The 1,410-nt window shown below is 44.8% G+C and overlaps 1 protein-coding gene across 1 annotated transcript in view; it reads right to left on the reverse strand.

The window, feature by feature from the left end:
* Positions 1-1,198, reverse strand: part of LOC121552824 (major facilitator superfamily domain-containing protein 2B-like) — a 38,324-nt gene extending 37,126 nt beyond the window's left edge. The window contains 2 exon segments of the mRNA XM_041865884.2: positions 217-509; positions 1,082-1,198. Of these exon segments, the coding sequence (XP_041721818.2) occupies positions 217-303 (87 nt within the window). The 5' untranslated portion in view covers positions 304-509; positions 1,082-1,198.
* Between the last annotated feature and the right edge of the window lie 212 nt (positions 1,199-1,410).

The raw sequence follows: 1,410 nt of genomic DNA on the forward strand, positions 1-1,410 counted from the left end.
CCTCTATGTCTGGTCCTTAGCTGTAAGTAGTATTATCACAATCCAACTGATTTTCTATTTAATTAACTAACTCCCTGCCCTCAATCTCTCAGATATCCAGACGTGGCATAACAGCATGACAGAAACCCAAACCAAAGGAACATGAATGTCACTGAGATGTCAGACCAGGGGTAAATTAACCAACTGATTCACAAAATAAAAGCAGTGTTTCCTTACCTGGTTGGGGGGCTTGGTGAAGGCTGGCTCTCGGGGCTTGAGGAGTTTGCCTGCTAGGGTATGTGGTACCCTCTCTCCCTTCGCCATGGCTGGCTCCAAGTATTACTCAGAGTGCCTGAGTGTTTGTGCGTGAATGTGAGTGTATGTGTGTGTCTCTGAGTCTGAAAGTGTGTGCGACTCTAGGTGATGGCCGGGGACGAGCTGGTGTTCCTGTGTGTGTCGGGAGGACGTGAGGCTGCTCAGTTCTGCTGCCACTCACATGCTGCTCTGTGTTCAGTGCTCAGGGGCTGGAACTGCGCCAGAGAGGGAAGGGCACAGTTAGGCAGGCGGTCCCACACATAAACACACACATAATCATCCCCTTCACACTGGTTTCTGTCAGAGCTCTCCTGTGTTTTCCACCTTGATCTCTATTTCACATGTATTTATGTCAGCCAGCAACGCTGCATCACATGCAGACATCTAATTAAGAGATGTGATGTCTCTATGTATCATTATTCAAATAGGATAAAGAAAAAGTGATACCCTAGATTGGTAGGCAATTACATGGAAATATGCTTGCAACTATTCTGTGTTTTTGTTTATGAGTGAGGCTATCTCAGAATCAGAATCACCTTTATTCGCCAAATACATTTGCATGCACCAGGAATTTGACCTGGTGAAATGGTGCTGCCACAATGAACAGAATAAACTGAATCTAACTAACACATCTAACAAACAATCATTTCTTACTCTATCATAGCAGTTTTGTCATAAATGAACACATCCCTTCCGACCTCAAATCTCTATCATTGACTTAATCACATCCCATGTAAACAATAAGCAAGAACACAATAATAGAACGAGAAGTCAGTATTGGCTTTACCTGAGTGATGCTGAGAGAAGAGAAGAGGAGAGAAGAGTAGAGGTGCTCAGTGGATCGCATGCTCAGAGAGATACAGGGAGAGAGTCGCAGGCAGGCAGATTCCAGCGATAGAGCAGAAGGAGACTGCGGTGTTTGACAGACAGTGCTGTTCCACTTCACTCACCGCGCCTCACAGCGGGACATGCGCCTCCAGTGGTCAACAGTGGTAGAACAATCACTGGAGGTAATAATAGCATTGACATTGCAGTCATTACATGCTTATAATAACATAGGTAGGCATATATAATGAAGCAGATGTGGTTTGGACATATTTCTAATTATCAGCCACC

The sequence above is a fragment of the Coregonus clupeaformis genome, chromosome 36 (assembly GCF_020615455.1).
Source record: "Coregonus clupeaformis isolate EN_2021a chromosome 36, ASM2061545v1, whole genome shotgun sequence".
Classification (NCBI taxonomy): domain Eukaryota; kingdom Metazoa; phylum Chordata; class Actinopteri; order Salmoniformes; family Salmonidae; genus Coregonus; species Coregonus clupeaformis.